Source organism: Mesocricetus auratus, unplaced genomic scaffold (assembly GCF_017639785.1).
Source record: "Mesocricetus auratus isolate SY011 unplaced genomic scaffold, BCM_Maur_2.0 Super-Scaffold_100001, whole genome shotgun sequence".
Taxonomy (NCBI): Eukaryota; Metazoa; Chordata; class Mammalia; order Rodentia; family Cricetidae; genus Mesocricetus; species Mesocricetus auratus.
This window is the reverse complement of record NW_024429187.1, coordinates 8,552,583-8,574,424: the sequence shown is the minus strand read 5'-3', so window position 1 is coordinate 8,574,424 and position 21,842 is coordinate 8,552,583. Positions and strand designations below refer to the sequence as shown.

The window sequence follows — 21,842 nt, the reverse complement described above, 5'->3', positions numbered from 1 at the left end:
AGTCACGGAATTTTGATTGAGAGTGTGAGGTGTGGATCCTTCTGTGGGCAAATCAGTGGTGGGCAGGTGGTACTACAGAGTGATGAGTGACAGGTCCTGCTGCAAAACACTCAGGTTTCCCTGGGAGACAGGGGAAGCAGAAGCAGGCTGCAAGCTGGGAGTGGCACAAGCCTCTGTGTGCTTTGGTGCATTGCATCACGGCTAGAGTATCAAAAGAACAAAAGAATGAGATAGAGTGCTATTGAATGGGATGGAATGAGAAAACAGAGTAGAATACAAGATTGTATTGTAGGCATCAGGAAGGAATACTTTATGAAACCATTGGAGAGTAGGGGGAAGGGCAGAGGAGACTGATGTGGATATGTGGATGTATGTACTTGTGATCATGCAGAATCGAGTTGAAGACAGCAGGGTCCTACCCTGTCACTCTCTGCCTTATTCCCCTGATGCAGGATCTCTCACTGAACCTGGAGCTATAGTCAGCAAGCTTCACCGATTCACCCACTGGGTGAATCCTGTCACAGTGCTGAGGCTACAAGTGTTCAGGCAGTCATGCTGGGTTCCTATGTGGGTAGTGGGGTTGTAAACTCCAGTCTGAATGTTTGCTCCATGGGAGCTTTTGTCTGTTGAGCCATCCCCTCCACTTGGCCTGTATATGTTTCTTACTGAATAGTATGATCAAGAGAGTTTGAATGACTTACTTTACTGTCTGGTAACTGGCACCTCAACGTGTTGGCTAGCTTTTTAGATATATAAGAACAGGCTCTCTGGGTGCAGTGGGAGTAGTTACACTTCTCTCACTCCTAGTATATTAAACACACACGGTTTTAAAAAATGATTGGGGGCAGTGAGCCCAGATATAGTGCATAGCTCACAAAGAGAGTAGAACATTTTTCTTGTACCAAAAGCCAGTAATTAAATAATTAATAATAGAGGCAAAGTCTTAACTGAACAGATACCTAGACTTATTATACATATCATTATAAACATCACAAAAATAAAATATGGGAATGCTATTAAAATGGAATGATTCTCACATTATTCTAGTTAAGTTAAAAAAGGCAGCCAGTAAAAGGGAATACTAATATAAATCCATTTGAAAAATTAGCATATAGATAGAAAAGAATTGAAAGAAACACATCATCCAGTTATTGGTAATTCTTAATTGAGTGATGAGATTGTATGAAGTTTTATTTCCTCCTTTTTATTTGATTTCCACATGTTTCTAGAAAGAACATGAAATGCATTTGTAATAAATTGTGTGTAATTCCTAGTGGTAAATTTCAGAAGCAACACAGTGATGTCATGTTACAAGATGGTGTTAGCCATTTTTCTCATTGCCATGACCAAATGCCTGGCAAGCAGCAACTCCAAGAAGGAAGCCGAGGTGACTCACAGTCTGAAGAGATACAGTCCATCCTGGCTTGGAAAGCGTGGTGGCTGTAGCTCCACAGTGGAGGGAGCATGAGGCAGCTGCTTGCTCACATCTCTTTAGATAAGGAAGCAAGAGAGATGGATGCTTGTGATCCATTGGCTTTCCTAATTTCTCCTTTTTATTAACAATGTAAGAACCTAGTCTATGGGTAGATACCCACCACATTGAGGGAATCTTTCTCAGTTAGTCCTCTGTAGAAATACCATTATGGACACACATACAGGTGTGCCTCATTGATACCTAGGTGTTTCTTAACCCAATCAGGTTGACACTCAGAATTTATCAAAATGGGACCATTAATACATCACTATGTAGATGGTAAGCCCTAGGTCCCAAGTGTGTATGTTGCACTTATGGTTCAACTTCCTCTAGAGTTCATAAGGGAGCATGATTTCAAAACAGCATCAGCTTTTAAATTAATAACATTTCTTAAGGAATATTGTTTGGATCAAGGAGGAAAGGGCTCTGTCCCACTAGTAAATACAATGGGCTGTATGTAGCAATCACTTCTCTCAATGTTGGTTGTCATATTGTCAGAAATGGTTGTGGCAATGAGATCTGTTCAGTGAAAGAAGAAATACATTGAAGAAAATATGACACATGTTCAAAAAACTTAAGGATGTCAATCAAATGGAGAAGGATACAAACTAGTTTTTAGACACCTAATCACTTAGAGTACAGACAAGCAGAAACACACAGAGTATGAATAGATTACATATGCATGCATACATATGTACATGCTGCAAGCAAGTAGATAGCTCAGCGAGAGATATTAGAGATAAAAGTTTTGGGAAGTAGTGATATTGACAAAGGAAGGTTGACAGCAGAGGTTGGATACACTTGAGAGAAAGATGCTGGACAAGAGGGCTGGGGGCTAAGCCAGGTGATTCAAGGCTCCCTATAAACTCTTTAAATATGAGAAAAGATCACTAACTTAATTTAACTAGAAATACATAGCTTCATATGACTTACATGCAAGTCCATCTTAATGTGAAACTTGAGGTTAAAGAATCAAACTGGTGAATACACTACTTAAAAACATTTTTGTTTTGGAATTGTGTGCATAATTGTATTAACGTGGAATTAATTTGGATGCGTGAAAGTGAAATAGTTCCTCAAGTATATACTCAATTTATGTAAGTTGTTCCATGAAATTATTATTATTATTTTGTTTGTTTTTTCAAGACTAGGTTTCTCTGTATTGCTTTGGAGACTATCCTGGAACTCGCTTTGTAGACCAGGCTGGCCTTGAACTCATAAAGATCCACCTGCCTCTGCCTCCCGAATGCTGGGATTAAAGGCATGCGCCATCAACACCCGGCGTTCCATGAAATTATCATACAAGTTTATGCATGATTCTATAAGCATAAATGCATAGGATTCTCTTTTATTTTGTGATTGAAAAATGTTTTTTGTCTAATATATGCATAGAGTTATTTTACATATATGAGTAATATACAAAATAGCTTTGTTTAACTGATTACAAATACTTGACAAAACTGTGTTACTTTTTCCTTTTTTTTGTAGCCCTTGAGTTCATTTTCCACACCAGGGCATTCATCACCAGAATTTACCCCAAGCTGACCAGAGCAGACTCTTCCAATTTTGATCCTCAGGAGTTTTGGAATGTAGGCTGTCAGATGGGTAGGTTAAGTAGGATAATGGGCTAGCTGCAAATGTAAGTAGGAATGAATTCATCATGTGAGTTAATGGAAATTTCCGGAAAATGTTTTGGCCCTGGAAGTGGGATTAGGTACTCACGGTAAATCACTGGTTTCCAGGGCTAAAGTTTTCCCCAAACGACTTGAGAGGGTTGGAAGGGCCTAGACTAATTCACAAGACTTGATACTGGGACATGTGTGCTTGAGGGACAGGGAGACCAGATGGACGGGAGGGGAATGGAAGATCAAGGTCATCGATTGGCTCAAGTCCTCTTCTAACCAAGTGTTCATCATTTTAACTTTGCATGAGCCTCAGAAGGTGAGTAGGGTCACAGGGATGGCTATTTCTCCATGCCAGAATCTCCTTGTTCCTACCCAAGGAGTATGTATGGCACCAGCACCAGCCACTCAGTGTCAAAGTTTGTCAGTGCTCATTCTTCCATTTCCTGGAGAGGTTCCATGTAGGCACGAGGAGATGCGGAGTAGGGTTAGATCAGGACCACTTATCAGGCACTATCTATACCATTTTCTCACCTTCTTAGGGAACATGTCTATCTCCAGGACCTGGATATTTGTGATATAGTTGGTGCCTTCTCTTCCTTAGTTGTATACAGCAGTACTGATGATTGAATGCAAGGCCAAACACAGAGTAAGAAAACATTCCAGCCCTGAGTAAGATCCCTAGCCCTATTTTCTTTATTTTTATAATTGTTGAATGCTATCTGACACAGGCATTACTTTTCTATAATCCATTCTGAATGCCTCTTTCATTTCCTTATTCATAGTAGATGGATATCATGAGGCCCTGGAAGTGGGAGTAATGTCAGTACTGGGAACAGGGGAGAGGTAAAACACTCTTACATGGAGTGTTTGAGGCCAGCCTGGGCTATATGATACCCTGTCTCACAAACAAACCCACCAACCAACAACTATATAATAATTTAATTTACAAATTATGTTACAGTTCACAGATACACATTGACATAGACAGTGTCTTAGGGTTTCTACTGTTGTATTCTAACAACTCTTAGAAAGCAAAGCATTTACTTGGTGCTGGCCTACAGTTCAGAGGTTTAGTCCCTTATCATTATGGCAGGAAACAAGACAGCATACAGGTAGACATGGTCTTGAAGTGGTAGCTGAGAGTTCTACCTCTGGATCTTCAGACAGCAGAGAGAGAGAGAGAGGGAGAGAGAGAGAGAAAGAGAGAGAGAGAGAGAGAGAGAGAGAATGACAGAGAGAGAGAGTGACAGAGAGAGAGAATGACAGAGAGAAATTGAGAGAGAGAGAGAGAGAATGACAGAGAGAGAGAATGACAGAGAGAGATTGAGAGAGAGAGGGATAGATATGGGGGAGAGATACTGGAACTTGCTTGAGTATTTCAAGCCTCAAAGCCTACCCTACATGACACATTTCCCCCAACGAGACCACACCTCCTAACATTACCACTCCCTATGAAGACGATTTTCATTCAAGTCACCATAGTGAGACAGCAATAAAATATTTAAAAACCATGAATTATTAGAAAAACAATCCATATTCTTACAATACATGAAGATATGCAATGTGTTATGATTTTGACACACACTGAATTGAGTGTCTTTAGCTACACTCCCTGTTTCCTAACAATATTGCTTTACTTCTTTCTCACAGTGGCCTTGAACTTCCAAACCCCTGGACTGCCTATGGATTTGCAGAATGGGAAATTTTTAGACAATGGAGGCTCTGGATATTTATTGAAACCAGACTTTCTAAGAGATACAACCCTGAGCTTTAACCCAAATAAACCAGAAGGAGATGGCCACCCGATTACCCTCACAGTACGAGTAAGATTATTGGTTTGTTCTTTTATTTGCTGGTTGTTAAGTAAACTTGATCATGTACATTAATATTTCAATTCTACTGATTTGCTCTAATGCCCCTGAAATTCCTGTTAATCGTTTTAGATACAATTAATGGGTGCCACTTTAGCATCTTTCTCTGTGTCTGAAAAAAAATGTCTTTCTGTGCATTTTCACATGAATGATTTTCTGCCAGGGAAAGGAAATATTGAGGCTAAAACCTTTTCCTCCGAGAGATCTATTTATATTATTCCATTGTATTTCGCCATTTAGCACTGTGATGGAGTGGTTTGATTTCAGCCCTCTGATGACCTTGTGGACATGCCACTTTTTGTCCCTTAACTTTAAAGAATTTCACCAGCAAATTCTAGGAGCCATTTCCTTCTCATTAATCTCTTACTTTTGTAATGCATTATTCTTTCCCTGCTAAGTCTCTGAGCTCTGTTGGATTGGAAATAAAGGAAGGCATGTATATACTTTCTTCTGCATCCATCTTCCATGTTCATTAATGTGTTAATAAGCTTAGAATGCTCTCAATTTCTTTCCTGTAGTTTGGGAGAACTTTTAACATTTGTTTGCTACATTGATGATTCAAAAAAATCTATATTTCAGTTTTTAGATTTATTTCGTTGTGTGTGTGTGTGTGTGTGTGTGTGTGTGTGTGTGTGTGTGTACCTGTGGAGTTCAGAAGAGGGCATCAGATCCCCCCTGGAGCTGGAGGTACAGAGAGTTGTGAGCCTCTGGATCAGCTGGATCAGCAGTGGTGTCTGACCTGTTCTTTATCATTGATTGTTCACCCCTATTTTATACCTAAATAAATTCTTGGGACCCTTTATCAGACTCTTGTGGATTCACGCTGTGGAAACTGAACTCTCATCCTCGGCAGTGCACACTTTTAACTGTTGAGCCATCCTTTCAGAATCCCGTATCCAGTTTTATTTTCATTTTAATACAGATATGCATTTTTCTCCTATACTTTCAGTCTCCAATTGCCAGTTAGCTCATGTTGCTTCCTCTTCCTTTCTGTCTGCATCCCGCCCCATCCAGTTCTCCGGCCTCATTATTTCATCTTTTGCTTTATTGCTTCCTGTACGATTTCACTGGGAGCAAAAGCAGTTGTCTCCATTAGCACAGACTTTTCTTTATTCTCTATGACCTAAATGTAACGTTTATTTACTTTGTGAGATGCCACTTGAACGTTTATAAAGGTCTGGCTGCACGTAACTAAAAGCCACGCCTTTAGGCTGCATCTCCACCTATACAGTCTGCGAGTGAAGGATTTGTTTGCTAATGAATGGTGTGGGTACGGCCTCTTTGGTGCCTCCTTCCGTTAACTGGTTGTTCCTACAACCATAGGCACATCTCAGATGCTCCTCTGGAATTTGGGTCAGTGATCTTGCTGTTTCCAGCCACATGTTCCATGTTGGGACTCTATACCAGATGTTGAGTGGCCTCTTTGATCTTCACTCGTTGCTGTAGCGCCTGAAACCCGAGAGTCCCCAGAATATGTTTCACACACAACTCCTGTCTCATCTCTGTCCACATGGTCATAGCAGTGCAGGGCTTGTGAAGCCACTGTCACCTGCTTTGGATCCTAGTCATCCAATCACGGTGAAGAATGGGAGATTTGATTGCTACTTTCCAAAAATCATCTTGAGAGGAGAATAGAGCAAAGAAGTCCTTGGATGGCATGCTTTGGGTCTGGCAGGAAGCAGTGCTGGTGAGGTCCACAGCTGGCTTTGCTCCTACCATTAGGGTGCTGTGACACTATAATCCAGTCAAAGGTGACACCTAGAAACCACCTACAGTAGGTTCAGCCAATATTGATTAGCTGACACCTTTCCTGGCATCTGGAGAAGTATTATTGATCACTGTTCTTCATTTACAAGGGGATTGTCACATCAGCCTTCTTCCTGTATCTTTTAAATAGTTGATTCAGTGGGGAAAGGTAGATTAGGCACTCCTAAGGGCCCTTCATGGCACACTCAAGTCTCTTCTATTTTCTAGCCCTGCATTCTTCATTTATCTGCCATGGGGCTCTGTTTCACTTTCATTGATGGATTCCTCTTTCTCTACGCACTCCTAAAATATTTATATTTTACCTAACCCTTGTTCCAAATGAATGGTTCTTTTCAAACTTCTTATGCAAAGGTTAATGATTTTTAACCACCATTAAGGCTCAAATATTTAACCTGAACTCATTTTTTTTAGAATCCAAAGTATGTCTTAAACGGTATGACAAAGATTTACCTATTAAATCAGTATTCGTCAAAAATTTGAAACCTGAGCATCCTTTCCTAGTCAACCTATCTTTAAACATTTTGTTGATATGTCATGAATGCTTTAACCAGTTTAGACCAGAAAACAGCAAGGTATTCTACGGCTCCCTCACTTCCTAAGTCACCCATCTTTAAATTCTATCCATCCCACTCCTAGTCTTCATTATCGATTCCCATAGTGAAGCTACCTTTGCTGCTGTCCTATTTCAGGAATTTATTATCTATCATTATGTCTCTTCTTTCAGCTTTTAAAACTTGTCTAATCAATCCACTTGAGGGTTAATTTTAACTGCCAACTTGACCTAGTCTGGGATCACCAGGGAAGACAGTCTCAGTGAGAGATTGTTTGGATTAGGTGGGTGTGTCTATGAGAGATTTTCTTTAATTTTTTTATTATATTACGTGTATGGGTGTCTTGTGTGTGTGTATGTCTGCGCACCTTGCACAAGCCTGGTGCTCATGGGGGCTGGGAGAGGATGTTGGTTCCTTTGGATCTGGAGTTACAGGTTGTAAGGTGCCAAGCAAGTCCTGCGAATGAATCCAACTTTGTTTCTCTGGGAGGACAGTAAGTACTCTTAACTACCGATCCATCTCTCCAGTCCCAAGTAGGAGATTTTCTTATTGGGCTTCTTAGGAAGATGCAGTCTGAAAGTGTATGGCATCGCTCCCCATGCTGGGTCCTGGGGTGGGTAAAGGAGAAGATAAATGGAGCAGCAAGCCTGCACGCCTTGGTTTTCTATGCTCTTGACTGTGGGTGTGGACAGTTGCTTCAAGTTCCTGCCTTGACTTCCACACAGTGTAAGCTGAAGAAGAATTTCTTCTTTCAGGTAACTTCTGTCAGGGCATTTTAATCACAACACAGAAGCTAGAGCAAAACAGCCTGTCTCCGTCCTCCTAGTCACTCCTCTTTATGTTGAAAAGAAAACTTGAGATTTTGCTAACATGGTGATCTTGTTAGTGCTTACCAGTCCTTTCTGGCCACCAGTTACTTTCCTAGTCAAGGCTTAGCTTGCTTCTCTAAACCCATGTCTCATCATGTCTAGCCTTAACTTATTCTAGAGCCATGACCACGATTTACTTGATTGAATTTCAGTCTTCTTTCCCCCCACTTGTCATTTGCTTTTCCTGTTGAATTCTCTCTGTGTCTTTGTCTCTCTCTCTCTTCTATCCTCTCTTTACCGGTCTCTCTCTCTCTCTCTCTCTCTCTCTCTCTCTCTCTCTCTCTCTCTCTCTCTCTCTCTCTCTCTCTCTCTCTCCCTCTCCCTCTCCCTCTCCCTCTCCCTCTCCCTCTCCCTCTCCCTCTCCCTCTCTCTCTCCCTCTCCCTCTTCTTCAGACAGGATCTTACTGTGTAACCATAGTTGTCTTGGAACTTGCTATCTAGGTCAGCAGGCTGGCCTTGAACTCCGATAGATCTGCCTGCTTCTGCTTCTTGAGTGCTGGGATTAAATTTAGATGATATAACCTGACTGACTCATAACTTGAAAAATCACTAGTTCTTGGAAGCCTTTTATTCTTCATTTTTCTCCTCTTTTTTTTTTAACATGTCCCTTCTGTTTTTTCTGTTGCAGCCTACACGAGTACATATTATAGCACTCAGCCACTGCATTATAATCATTTTCTAGTCCTTATCCCCCAGTTATCTCAGAAATATTTAAGGACAAGAGCTGTGCTTTGTTCAAGCCAAGTTGACAGGGTCTGACATAGAACTCGTGCCTCATCCATGGAAGTTGATTGAATGAGTGACGGTGTCTGTTGCATGCTGAGGATGGTACAGAGCATCTGTGCTGTCTTGTTGGAAATGAAGTGGCAAGGCAGTTTGTGCACTGAGATGCTGGTGAGCGTTCTGGGTGTGTAGGGTGTGTATTCCAAGAATCTCATGTTGAGATGTGAGGTGGCTTAGACTCAGACAGGTTAGTGAGTCTCCAGGGAAGCAATCACCATGGTCACTCATCACAGAAGCACACCCCAACCATGTGAGCAAGTCCTCTCCTCCTGCTTATCTTGTAGTTGGTTATTTTAATCTTAAACATTATGGGAGTACAACTTGGAAACCCAAAAGCCTGGAATTGCTGTAAGATTCATGGAGTCCTCTATGAAGACAATTATCACATCCAGTTTATTCTGTCACCTGTGAACTGAGAGTTTTGGTCTAGTTAGTTCTCTTCTCTTCTCTTCTCTTCTCTTCTCTTCTCTTCTCTTCTCTTCTCTTCTCTTCTCTTCTCTTCTCTTCTCTTCTCCTCTCCTCTCCTCTCCTCTCCTCTCCTCTCCTCTCCTCTCCTCTCCTCTCCTCTCCTCTTCTTTTCTTTGACATAGAGTGTACTAGCATGGAAATGGCCCCATTTTGGTAAGGCCCTTTTTCCGAATAGCTGATAATTAGCTGGCAAGCACTCATACTTGGGAGTAATGCAGTACATATCTATAAACAATATTGTTCCCAAGCATGTGGATGTCTAACTATGCTAATTAATCTGCCTCTTGAATATAGGTCCCTCACTGTTTCAGTCACCATAGTGTATAGTTGATGACGTAACATGTGGGTTTAGCACAGGAGAAGTTACACACCAGCAGCTTTCCTGTTCCCTTTCCCTCCTGTCCTCTATTCTGCCCCTCTCCTTTTTCTTTTTATTTTATGAGTAATTATTTATATACAAACATATACTTATCTTTTTAAGCTGTATCTTTAGGCTTATGACGTTTTTTATTGCTTGAGAATTCAATCTACTGTAATATAATTCTCCCTATTTAGTTCTATGCCACATCTTTTAATTGGTTGTTTTTGTGATGTTTAGTTGTTTTTTGTTTGTTTTGTTTTCTTGTTTTATAACCTTTTTGTAGACACTAACTATGTCAGGTATATAGCTGATAAAGAATTTTTTCCCATTCTGTAGGCTGTCTCTTCAGTTTAGCGATGATGCCCTTCGCTATGTGGGAGCCTTTTAGTTTCATGAGGTCTCATTCATCAGTTGTCTGCCTTGATGTCTGTCTTGTCAGAATCCTGTTTAGAAAGTACATTGTGCTTATAGGTTGAAGTATATGCCCAACTTTCTTCTCTAACAGAAGTCAGGAGCTCAGTTTTTACATCAACGTCTGAAAGCCTGCAGGATATTATTTCAACTTTCTCATATTTATTGAGACTTAACTAAGTCCTAAAATATCATTGTTTTTGAAGAAAATGCCACTGACTGCTGAGAAGAATGTGTATTCGTTAGTGTTTGAGTACAATAGTACATAGACGTGTCAAGTCTATTTGATCTATGATACCCAGTTTCTCTATTTTTTGCTAAGTTTACCTGTCTACTGGTGAAAGTTGGAATTATATCTGGTCATAATCAGTGCATTGGGTTTATTTATGGTTTTAAGTATAGTACATGTCTTCAGTGAATTTGGGTGCACCTATATTTGATGTGTATGTTAAGATTTGTACTGTCCTCTTTGTGGGTTGTTCCTTAATGAATATGAAGTGACTTTCCTTATACTCTCTGCTTAATTTGTTTTGATTTGAAATTTATTGTCAGATATTAAAATAGCTATAGCTACACCTGCTTATTTACTACTTCTCTTTGCTTGGAATAACCCTTTTCCATCCTTTTACTATACAGTGGTTCCTATTTTTGATGATAAGGTGAATTTCTTGGGGACAGGAAAAGATGGGCCCTATTTTGTCATCCATTCTGCTGGGATGCATCTTTCTGCTGGGGAATTGAGTACATTAGTATCTGGAGCTATGTTATTGAGAGATGTGTATCATCGTTGGTTTTGTAGTGTTTTCTTAGACTTCTGATTAACTGTCTTGGACGTGCTTACTTATTCCCTGTGGTCTTTGGTGCTTTTATCATTCTCTTCATACTGAAGCATTCATTCTTGTATCCTCTGTAGAGCTGGATTAGTTGTCAAAAATACATATTTTTTCATGATAAGTTGTTATTTCTCCTTCATTCTAATGGATAGTTTTGCTGCGTATAATAGTCTGGATTGACAGTTGTGGTCTTTCAGAAATTGGAATACATCTTTCCCAACCCTTCTGTCTTTATGAGGTTTTGTTGAAAAGTCAATTGTTATTCTGGAGATACTGGCTTGACAAATGACTTGACCTTTCTCTCTTGCAGTTTTCAATAACTTTTCTTCATTCTCTATTTTTAATGATAATATGTAATGAGAAAACTGTTCTTTGGACTTATTTAGTGCTGTGTAGGCCTTTTATATGGGTATCTCTTTCTCTAGGTTTAGGCAATTTTCTCTGATTTTATTGAAGATATTCTTGATGCCTTTGTTATGGCTTTCTTCTTGGTTTGGAACCATAATTCAAAACTTGTTTTTTTAAATGGTGACCTGTTCTAAAGCATATATATTTTACATTTTTCTTCACTGTTACTGAGCAATGCATTTCCTCTACTTTGTCTTCCAACTCCAACTCGCTGTTTTCCAGCTGACCTATCCTACTGTTTTTTTTCTTACTGCTTTCCATTTCTAGAATTATTTTTTCTGTTCTGTTTGTATTGAATAGAATTTTTAGAACTTTGATTGACTTAAGCATTTATTCAGCACTTTGCTTTTGTCATCTTTGAGTTGTTTGAACATAATTTTAGTGTTTTTTTTTTTTTTTACTCTGCTTTTTACTTCTGTCCTGGGACTCGAGAATCTGAAGCTGTTTGTTCGTTACGTCTTTGTTTTTTGTTTTGCTTGTCAAGTTTCCTCTTTCAATGCAGACATAGACAATGTTCAAGAGAGGATTAGTTGTAAGAGGGTTGATTCAACTGTTTTCTTCTATGAAAGTTGTAGCGCTCTATCTCTAGCCTTCTGAAACTGTGCTAATGTCTGTGCAAAGAGACATCACCCTAAAGTCAGCACATCTCTAGCTAGCCCTTTCCTCTACTGCCTTGGGCCGTGGCTCTCCACGCCCAGCTGCTGTATCTCAAGTGGGCTCTGGTAGACAGATGACTGCAGAGAGGAGGCCTTAGGAAACTGGAAGAGGACTCAGTAGGCATGTGGGAGGTGCACAGTTGCTAGCAGTAGCTATGTCCTGGGCTAAGGTTTTAGATTTGTAACTTTCATTTCCTCACCTCAAATCAACACATTGCAAATTGTTCTATGCTCACTTTGTTCTTAAAAATGAAAACACAATTTTGCTTCAATAATTATCTGGGAAAATAAAAAATCTAAATAGAAATGTAGCTAGTTACTTTTTAAAGTATGTTTTTGATTCCTGGCCCTAATGTGCATGCCTATGAGACAACTGATCTTGTCGAGCTCCAGTTTCTTGTTATGGTAATGTGGATATCAGTGGATAATATCAAACTGTATAAATGATTCCAATGTAAATTCTTTTAGAAAATGCTATCATGAAAAATGACATAATATAATGTTTTATATTTGAAAAGTAATCTCACATTTCTTTGAAGTATTTCAGTATATATAACATGAATTTAAAGACAGTGCAAATTATCAGAGCAAAGCAGTAATACTGAACTAGTGAAAAAGAGAGGCCTCAGAAATCTCTGGAGCCTTGGGTAGCAGATCATACTTACCATGGCGTACGAATGAACTTTGACATAGAGTGATACTCTCTCAGCCTGAACACATGGGAAAGGGCCTAGGTCCTGCCCTGGATGAAATGACAGATTCTGGAGGTCCCCCCAAGGAGGGCCTCACCCTCCCTGGGGAATGATGTGGGGATTGGGTGGAAGGCTGGAGGGAGGCTGGTTGAGGGACAAGGGAGGAGGGTGGGAGAGGGAGCTGGGAATGACATGTGAAGCATTCATGTTTCTAATTTAAATGAAAACATATATTGAGGGGAAAAATTAAAAATATGCAAATACACCACAAACCTTGGACATTGTGGATTCCACTATAGATGCGCTTGAGCAGAGTGACATTCTTGGTCAATATCTAGTGATACTTGGTGATGAAAGGTACAAAATGTAAGATTACTGCAGTTTGTGTTTTAGCAGCTGATGTAGAGTCTTAGTTTTGGGGACCATGCCATCTGACTGGGGTCAAGTAGGGATGCCGTTTCCTGCTCAGCTAAGCTCTCCTGCTCATCTGTGTTTGCACAGCTCATCAGTGGGATCCAGTTGCCCATCAACTTGTCCTCTAGCAACATATTAGTGATCATAGAAGTCTACGGTGTTCCAAATGACCATGTGAAACAGCAGACCCGTGTTGTTAAGAAAAATTGTGAGTTCTTCCACTACTTACAAAAAATAACTTTTTAAGAAAAAAATTCTTAGAAAAAGCTTATTAATTTGAAAGTAATTTAGTCAGAGAGAAATCTCACCTGTTAACCTAGATGGGGTTTCAGTCTATATAGTGTTTTCAAAACCCAGTGTCTTTGTTGTTATAAGATTTTCTACCCTTCAACTACGTTAAACATTTAAGTGCTCTAAAATCCAAATTATTATTGTTGTTGTTTACTGCCCAAGTCTCAGAAAGGAAAACTGTGGAAATCTTTTATCATTTCATTTTCCTTCAAGGAAATTTCTGTGATACTCTTGCATACCTTTCTTTGCATTTCAGCTTTTAGTCCAAGGTGGAATGAAACGTTTACATTTATTATTCAAGTACCAGAACTGGCACTGATACGTTTTGTTGTTGAAAATCAAGGCTTTATAGCAGGCAATGAATTTATCGGGCAGTACACGCTACCAGTTCTTTGCATGAACAAAGGTAATGTTATCAAATATGAGATGATTTTTATTGTCATTGATATGTACCTCTACCAAAGCCCCACTTTGATCATATCAAATTTCTCCATCTCTCCATCTACATCAGTAGGATATGAGGGGAGTTTTAAGTGAACCAGCATACTTTCTTCTGTGGAACTGCAGAGATGTGCTCTTTGTGTGGAAAGTGGTGTGGGATGTTGTATGCTAGGATGCTAGAGAAACTTGTCATGTGTGCTTCTTTGCCAGGATCATAATTCTTCCCTCTCAGTGAAATGTAGTCATGGTTACAAGAAGATGTCAAGGACAAGAACAAGACAGAGTTGGGAAACACTGGCCCATTCTTCTGCCCGAGCAAAGCCCTGGGAACTTGGGGGTCAGACCTTTTTGGATCATTTTCTGGGATGCTAGCATGGTGCAGAAGCCTTCCCAGAGTGGTTTACTTAATGGCTTCCTCTCAGGATGCTCACTTTTCCATCACCAGCTGAGGAATGCCAGGAAGCAGGCAGGGTCTTTTTGAACCAGAAGGGTGATGGCTAATTTTGGATCATGATGCTCTGGTAAGAGGAGACCCATGAGGTTATGGGCTCATCACGGGGACACACAGAATTCTGGAAGTTAGAACAGAAGCTAGAATGCTTCGTTTTTATGGAAAAGTAACTTAGTAGGTTGAAAATAACTGTAACTCCATAACCATAGTGGTAACTATGTGAAGACACTTAGCGGATAATGTCTTCTTCCTCAACAGCAAGGTTGAGGCCATCACTCTTGGTTTGTTATTTCTAATTCGACACAATTCCTCTTCTGCAGGTTATCGTCGTGTTCCTCTGTTTTCCAAAGCGGGTGCGAACCTTGAACCTTCTTCGCTGTTCATTTACGTTTGGTACATCAGAGAGTGACTAAATGTACCCTTCATGTTAGCTGCATATCAACCACAATAAACAGTCCAAAGGAATATCGACACCTTTTCTTTTATTAATCATAAAATTAACACACACACACACACACACACACACACACACACACACACACACACACACAATGTCTCATCAAGTTAGAAATACCTATCTCTTTCAAGTCGGAAATACCTTATAATCTTTAAAGGGACAAAGCAGAAAGGCGGAGAATAAAAGCATCGGATGGTGCACATGCGCCATTCCCCGGCTGCCGATCTCTCCTAGGCTTCTGCTTTTAGAGTTGCATTTTCAACCGTGTGTATCTCTTTTAATGAGTAGAATTTGCGCACGGCTTTTAAAAGCATGCCTGCTCATATAAGACATGTGGGCAAATGTTAGCAGCACAGAAGATGTGAAACTGGAAATTGTTTTAACTTCTCAACACCCACCACCACCTATCGCTGTGGGAAGGAAACAGGTTGTGGTGCCCTTGGTGCCCTCTAATATCCAAGAGAATAATTAGCCCCCGAGTTCTCAGTGTAGTTCATAGATGCCGTGCGCTTGATTTGGTACCCTGTAATTATGCAGACATTTTTATACGTGTGTATGAAACTGATTTGCATTCCTACTAGAGTCAGACTCCGTATCTATAAAAGAAATCTATTATGCAGACTTAGATGCTTGGGTCTTTGAATTCATTTGCAGTATTTTTGGATCTGTCCTTAATGTACTTTAAAGATTGTTTTTTGGTCAGAGATGAGAGTCCTCATTTTTTCACCAATAGTGAAATTTTACTTGGCTTAAAGTGGTGGAGAATATGTTTTTTTATGAAATATTCTGAAAATAACCAACATAAACAGGCAAACTAGCAAAACAAACAAGCACAAATAGCAACAACAACAACAACAACAACAACAACCAACCCAGTAATGTTCACCCCACCATGCTGACACACTCAGTACATCTGGCAAGTTAACGGTCCCAGTAGAAATTTGTGGATGCTGAATCCAACTTCGGATGTAACTAAAATCCAAGAAATAAGTGGTATTCAAGATGCACTCCAATCTCATTATCCTTTGATGACTCATCTAACAACCTTTTATCAGATATCACCTCAATACCATATATTAAAACTGTAAATACACCAGGAATTGATATTCTCATGCATAAGGAGCAAACGATCACCAACGGTGTTCAAGGCACAGTCTTACAATCTCTAAGGGCTGTATGGGTTATTGTTTAGGTTTCTCAGGAGGAATGACAACTTCCATTTAGCAGACAGTGGGTGGATCTTGCTGAGTTCTCTATTGTAAATACAATAGCATAGCTGGGGGTGCGTTCATCCATTGACTCAAGGCTCCAACCTCTAACCTCCAAGGTCTTTTTCAGATCTGGAATTCCACCAGCCTTTAAAGTAAGCTTATCAACCAATGTATTAATTCTGCAGGGGTAGAACCTCTCTGTTTCATTTTCACCATTAAACTTTGAAATAGAAGAGAAAATAATTGTCTTCTCACCTTTCCCGCAGACACTAATTAAACTCACTCCCTGACTTGAAAACGTTTTTTTTTTTCTGTTTATCTGTGTTTGTGAAGTGTCACTGTGTGAAGGCCATAGGTGAACTGGCTCTTTCCTAAGGAACTGTCAACCTAATGTTTTGAAAGAGGATCTCTGACTTGAACTCATGGTTCACTAGGCATGCTATCCAGCAGTCCTCAGGGATTGACTGTTCCTCCTCCTGTGTGTGTGTGTGTGTGTGTGTGTGTGTGTGTGATACTATTGCACCATGAGCTGTGTGGTTTTATTTTATGTGGGTACTGGGAATTGAACTCAGCTCATCATGCTTTCAAAGCAATCACTTCACTGACTGAACTATCATCCCATCCCTGACTATTAATGAACTATCATCTCATCCCTGACTATTAATTTTTTTAAATATTATACTGTGTATATGATTGTTGAAGAGTTATTTTTAACTTGCCAATCTGTGCCGTCTTTAAACATTTTGATTACATTTCGAAAATGTGCATTGTTCAGCATTTACCGCTTGAAATGGTGTTCTCAAGATTACATTTTACCAAGAATTTTTGACATTACCCACTGAAGTTCCAGAACCGTGGGGTGTTCTCACACTGCAAGAAGATTGGGAATAGTATGGGAAGTCAGCTTCAACTCTTGCTTCTCAAGCATAATTCATTTGTAAGAAATAATAGCGTCATGAGGAGAAGAAAGTACAAGAAAAGGCTAAATGAGCCCCTGGGACTGTGGTGAAAAAGGCCTTTGCATTTTAGAGTCAGTAAAAATGTCAGTTCCAGGGGGAGGCTGTGTATGCTCGCTCTGATTAGGTGATATTTCCTGGTTTTGCTTGCTTACAGCTGATAAAGCTGACAGCTAGGTGCAGGCTTTGCACCATGAGCTGGGCATTGGGGTGGCTAGAAGCTGGTGTGGAATTTGCCATTGGGGTTTGGCTTTGCTTGCAGAGCATAAGCCTCAGCTCCAGATCCACACATTCTACTGTGGTGGGGCAAGTGTGTGATCGCTGCTCAGTGTGCGCCAGAGGCGTGGGCACTGTCAAAGCACTGGTGTCCAGTACTCCCTAGTTCTGGCTAATATGAGTAGGCTGACTCATCACCAGTTACAGTTTCAGCTTCAGTTTTTTTCTGTGTACAGATAAGATGGCTTTTCCAATCACAGACTCACTTCTCAGTTTTTGTTAATTGCTTTTTTGTAGTTTGTGAGTGTGTGTGTGTGTGTGTGTGTGTGCATGTTCACACATGTGTGGAAGTCAGAGGCTGGTGTCAGGTGTTGTCTTCTGTCTCTCTCATCTTATTTTTTTAGACAGGATTTCTCATTGAACCTTGCATGGCTGGCCCAAGAGTCCTGCTCCCATCTCATCCTCTCCAGTGCTGGGATTAGGTGCATATTGCCACACTTGATTTTTTATGTGGGTGCCGGGTCTCCAACATTGACTACTACTCATTCTTGTTCAGCGGGCACTCATTGACTGGGCCACTCTCCACGTCTTTCAGTGCCTATTCCCGACAGGTCCAATGCAGAGGAGACCAAATAAAATCATCTAACACAAGACCAAATCCAGTAGAGACCCATCATAATTGCTTTCAATGCTGTGGCCCTTCAATAACAGTTATGTTGTGGTAGCCCCCAACCATGAAATCATTTTGTTCCTTCTTTATTACTGTGTTTTAGTTATTGTTATGAATTGCAATGTAAGTATCTGGTATGTGACCTCTGTGCAAAGATTGTTAGACTACAAAGGGGTCACAACCCATAGGTTCAGAACCTGAGACCCTTTGCTCTACAGAGATATCCAGTGAATCCCCATGTGCAATCCCCCCATTGCAATGGTTCTAACTGTGTCTGGCCTTTGGCGGCAGGGGTTTGGGGGTGGGGTGGAGTGGTTCTGTGGCTTTCAGGAAAGGGACACAAGCTTAGACATCCCCAATTACCTTACATAGATCAGAGTGACATGGAAGTTAAATGCTGTCAACTCTGAGCTTTTATTTACTTATTAAATTGAAAACAGTTTCTCTCATATATTATGCTCTGACCACAGTTTGCTTCTGCTGGTTCAAAGCCTTCAGATACGCAAAAGTCAAAGCAAAAATCTCTCAGCCTCAGTGAGCCTGACTTTAGAGTGGGAAGTGGTGGGCACTATGGGGTAAGTGGCAGGCTAGTTGGGAAATGGAGAAGCTGATCTGTCTCTGAAAGCAGCCTCCATTCACCGATCAAAAAGAAGTTTCTCCATTGTGAATTGTGGATAAGGAAGTCTGTGGATGTTCTCGTGGATACAGAGCATGTACTGTGGGATTAAGCCTCCACCAGAATCCTTGTGTCCATCTCAGGGGATACTCGGGAGTCACCCTTGGGAGACAAGAATCCTGTTGCAAGTAAGGAGAGAGGGAAATCCCTTGCCTTTGCTGTACTCCAAAGCATGCCTGTAATCCCAGACCTCCTGAGGCCACAACAGGAGGATCATGAATTCATTGCCTTTCTTCTGGGTTGGCAGTAAGGCCCTGTAGGTTTCCAAAATAGTAATATTTACTGTTGATGTTGGTTAAAATCCTTATGAATACTAGAGAAAAAATGAATTGCTTTGTTTTCAATGTAACAACTCTGAAAATAGCTACATTCTTATGTATTATATGTATCGTGTAGTCATAGATGTAGTTGTATGTGGTGGTTTTAATGAGAATGGCCCCCATAGGTTCATATATTTGAATACTTGGCTCTCAGTTGTTGGAACTGTTTGCAAAGGATTTGGAGGTGTGGCCTTGTTGGAGGTGGCTTTAATGTTTAAAAGGCCCATCCATTCCCAGTTTGCTCTCTCATGCAGCCTTGTGGTTATACCTCAGCATGTAAGTTCTCAGCCATTGCTCCAGGCCATGTCTGCTTCCCAGACATGATGGTTGTGGACTAACTCTCTGAAGTTGAAAGTTTTCATCACACCTTTTTCTGTGTTTCCTTGTTCATGTTGTCTCTCCACAGCAACAGAAAAACAACTAAGACATTATATTAGTAATATGAGCAAGTATACTACATAATATATTGCATATGCAATGTGTTAGCATATGTGTAAATTGTGCATATGGCATGTGTCTAAGATATAAACCAGATCCATGTAAAACTCAACAATATGAAAAATTAGGCAAATATTTGGATATTATCTCCTAAGAGAGATATGAGTATGACCAACAAGAACTTCAAAATATCAACTGAATATTATTTGCCATCAGGAGAATGCAAATTAAAACTAATTAGCTGTCCCTGAAATAAGATTCCCAGAGCAAATTTTGAGGAAGAGTAGAAACCTGGAGCTCTCACACACCCATCGTATGGGGCGCTCACTTTGGAACTGGCTGGGCAGTTTCTAAGAAAGGGAAATGCAGTAGGCTGAGTGAGAAGGTTCCCCATGGACACGGGGTGTCCAGTGGGTGGCACTATTTGGGAAGGTTATGGAAGGTTTAGGATGCAGGACCATGCAGGAGGAAGTGCGTCACCGGGGGCAGGCTTTGAGAGTTTAAGGCTTTGACCCACCTCCTTTCTGTTTTCTCTGCTTTCTCCTTGACATTGGAGTTGCGAGTTCCCAGCTCTGGCTCTAGTTCCCAGCCGCCATGCCTCGCCCACCATTACAGACTCTCCCTCTGGTACTGTAAGCCGAAATAAACACATCCATAAGTGGCTTTTGGTTGTGGTGTTTTAGCACAGCAACAGAATGTAATGAATGTATTAACCATCTGCCTATTCAGCTATTCACCCCCATATTACCACAAGAGGAACAAAACACGTATCCTCACAAGGGTTTCACACGGTGGAGCGGAGAGGAAAATAACCCACCACAATATGTTTCCTTGATTTCTCTTCGGTTACACAGAGAAACTGCAGGTCTCTGCAGACACAGGCTGGCCTTTTGTAAAATACAACTGTCAATATGCCTAGAAAGGAAAGATACCCCAGCAAAGTGAGAAGCCAGCAAGTAGACAGAAGCAAGGTTTTCCCCCACATTATTCTGCCTGGCCAGGAAAGATCTTTTCACAGAAAGAGTTTGTGGGGTCTCCTGTTGACCACAGGCGTCTGTTACCTGGGAGACATTGTTTGTTACCTGTACAGTGAGTCAGTTTTTCTCTGTTTGACTCCTTAGCCAACCTTCCATACCATGTTGGCTTATCTTTCCCCCCAGAAGCCCAAGTCCATAACCCACTGGTGTAGCTCTATATAAGGTATGAGCCTCAACTGTCCTGCTTCTTTGTGTATATGTGTGGCTCTTGTGTTTAGATATATTAATAAATTTGTGTTCCTTTAATCTGACTGATACCAGTTTAATGATAGAATGAAATCACAAAGCTTTGGAAAGAACACAATATTTTAAAGCCTCTTTATCCTCTCAATGGCTTGATTTAAAATAATCACAAACCAGAAACAATTCAAATGTCTTGACAGGGAATGGGCGATAAATTGTGTTATATCCATATAATAGTACATTATTAAATGAAACAAAAGATTGCTGTTGATACATGCATCAATATCAATGACATCAGCAACTGCATGTAACGTTGCAGTTTCCTCTGAGATCAAGCTGTCAATCTTGGAGGGAAGTTCCTTAAGCCAGGGCTGCTCTAAGAGGAGATGAAACCGTAGGATGTTCTACTGGGAGGTGAAACGTTCCAGTCTGTAGGGAAACTTCTAAAGTTCTGGAAGTAAATGACTTAAAAGCTCCAGGAAGTTCCTGAATTTGACAAGCTTCACTAGGTCCCTTCTTCTTCAAACTTATATAAGCAGTCAAGGCACTTTCAGATAAGCCTAGTGGCCGGGAAAAGGCAGAGCCAGCTGAGCTTCCTAAGAAACCCAGACCAGCTGAGCTGCCTGGAAAGGATACTCTTCAATTTGTTGAACTGCCTGCTGGTTGTGTGGTATACTCCAGGCTTCCAGTTAGCTTTTACTCATGTCAGGGTGTGCTTTTCATGACAGACTCATCTTTGAGTCATTTCTGTTTCTGTAAGTAACCCCTCACCCATATTCTTGTAAGTAACTCTGATAAAACTCATTGATTGATCACACTGGACTTTGGCAGCATTAATACTTTGGTATGCCATCAGTTTCCTCTCTTTGCTTGTGTCTTCCAAGGAACAGTATTACACAACACTGGAACTGGGCCTGGAAACTTGATATGTTGAAGGGAGCCACCAGGAAACTTTTGGCATTAATGGGAATGTTGACTTGATGATAACAGTAGTTTCATCTCAAAACTAAGCATGCTGTGCCATTTAGACACACGGAGTAAAATGACCTTCAATCATGTTTGAAAGCATAGAAGAAATAAAAATCTTGATTATAGAATAACAAACAGTACTGTAGCAGTGCTCTCTTGGGCATTCTGACAAATTACTGGCACCAGTGGTACACAAAAGCTATAGCGTCCTCAGGACGGACGACACGTGATCTGACAGAGGGACCAGCCAGGACTTTAATTCAGTCAGGTGATGGGTACTTTCCCATCTGAGAAGCAAAAGACTGGATGAATGATAGGAATACAATGCTGTTCTAGACAGGGG

At 40.6% G+C, this 21,842-nt stretch overlaps 1 protein-coding gene across 1 annotated transcript in view; it reads left to right on the top strand.

Annotated features, from left to right (window-relative positions):
• The window catches only part of Plcz1 (phospholipase C zeta 1), a gene marked incomplete at its 5' end in the record, with an annotated part of 42,389 nt that extends 27,614 nt beyond the window's left edge, over positions 1-14,775 (top strand). Inside the window, 5 exon segments of the mRNA NM_001281643.1 lie at positions 2,963-3,079; positions 4,750-4,922; positions 13,271-13,391; positions 13,731-13,880; positions 14,687-14,775. Of these exon segments, the coding sequence (NP_001268572.1) occupies positions 2,963-3,079; positions 4,750-4,922; positions 13,271-13,391; positions 13,731-13,880; positions 14,687-14,775 (650 nt within the window).
• Between the last annotated feature and the right edge of the window lie 7,067 nt (positions 14,776-21,842).